General features: G+C 32.1%; 1 protein-coding gene across 1 annotated transcript in view; it reads right to left on the bottom strand.

Annotated features, from left to right (window-relative positions):
• Window positions 1-277: 277 nt before the first annotated feature.
• The window catches only part of LOC137631683 (uncharacterized), a 28,309-nt gene continuing 27,341 nt past the window's right edge, over window positions 278-1,245 (bottom strand). Inside the window, exon 3 of the mRNA XM_068363558.1 lies at window positions 278-466. Within this exon, the coding sequence (XP_068219659.1) occupies window positions 278-466 (189 nt within the window). The remainder of the gene's footprint in view (window positions 467-1,245) is intronic.

Raw genomic sequence — 1,245 nt, 5'->3', positions numbered from 1 at the left:
TATAAAAGTTTCACGGGATAACAATATTAATGATAATTATGATAACATGAGAGTCCTCAGTTTTATCTATATGATGAAAAATTATACATTGGACGAATTCAAATTTACAATATGATTTATATATTTCTTTGTAGGTAGAAAAAATTAAGCGCATTGATTCCCTTATATTTCACCAAGGTTGGCTATTACCAAGCTGAGGAATTATTGCATATACGTACAGTTGGGTACAGAAATTCCTGGTAAACCTTCCTCTGATGAAGTGCACCCAGCCCCTGCCTTACTGCGCGGCGAGTTCCCGCGCTAAGCCCCGCCCACCAACTATGGCATCTCTTCCTAAAGTATCCGTTTGGTTACTCGCCGCGTAGCAAGGCGTGACAGGGTGAACTTCTAAGGAGCGACGTGTGTCATGAACTCCTGTGTCCAGGGTAAGTAAAATGTAATAATTCCTCATTGTGGTAATAGCTAACTGAAATATGAGGCGATCAATGCGTGACATTTCTCCTACAAATAAATAAATATATAATACTGTGAATTAAACTAATCAAATGTGTCATTCATAGTCATGTAGATTAAATTAAGCCCTTTTGCGTTATTATAATTATCATTAATATTACAATCACGTGAAACATTTATATATGTAAAAATAACAAGTAAACATAAAATCATTATCTTTAAATTTCCAAGTATTAAGCTCAATCATTCGAAATTTTAAGACGTTTAAAATCTTTTTTAGTCCGCGAATATTTCCACCAAGTTGTCAATTTAAGCAGAGTGGCCTCCGGGGGATTTTAATAATGAAATGTCAAACCTTGCCTTGTTTTGACAGGTTAAAATGAGAGAGAGAGAGAGAGAGAGAGAGAGAGAGAGAGAGAGAGAGAGAGAGAGAGAGAGAGAATATTACAATAGTGACTTCTATAATGTGACCAATCTTCCTAATCCAAGATCCGTATTATCGTTAAATAGTTATATATATATATATATATATATATATATATATATATATATATATATATATATATATATATATATATATATATATATATATATAATTACGGTATTGTCAACAATTTGCTTTTCACAAGAACACTAGCTATATTGTTTCACCTTCTCTTCCCATTTTCTTGAAATGTAACAATATATGAACGATTTTCTAAGTGACAATAGTTCAGCAACTTCATCCATTATACGAAAACATATGTTACCTTTAACGAAAATATTAATTTTTCCATCAACCGAAAATATTTG

The sequence above is a fragment of the Palaemon carinicauda genome, chromosome 40, assembly GCF_036898095.1.
Source record: "Palaemon carinicauda isolate YSFRI2023 chromosome 40, ASM3689809v2, whole genome shotgun sequence".
NCBI classification, from domain to species: Eukaryota; Metazoa; Arthropoda; class Malacostraca; order Decapoda; family Palaemonidae; genus Palaemon; species Palaemon carinicauda.
Note: the sequence above shows the minus strand (reverse complement) of the source record. Positions and strands in the feature narration are given on the sequence as shown.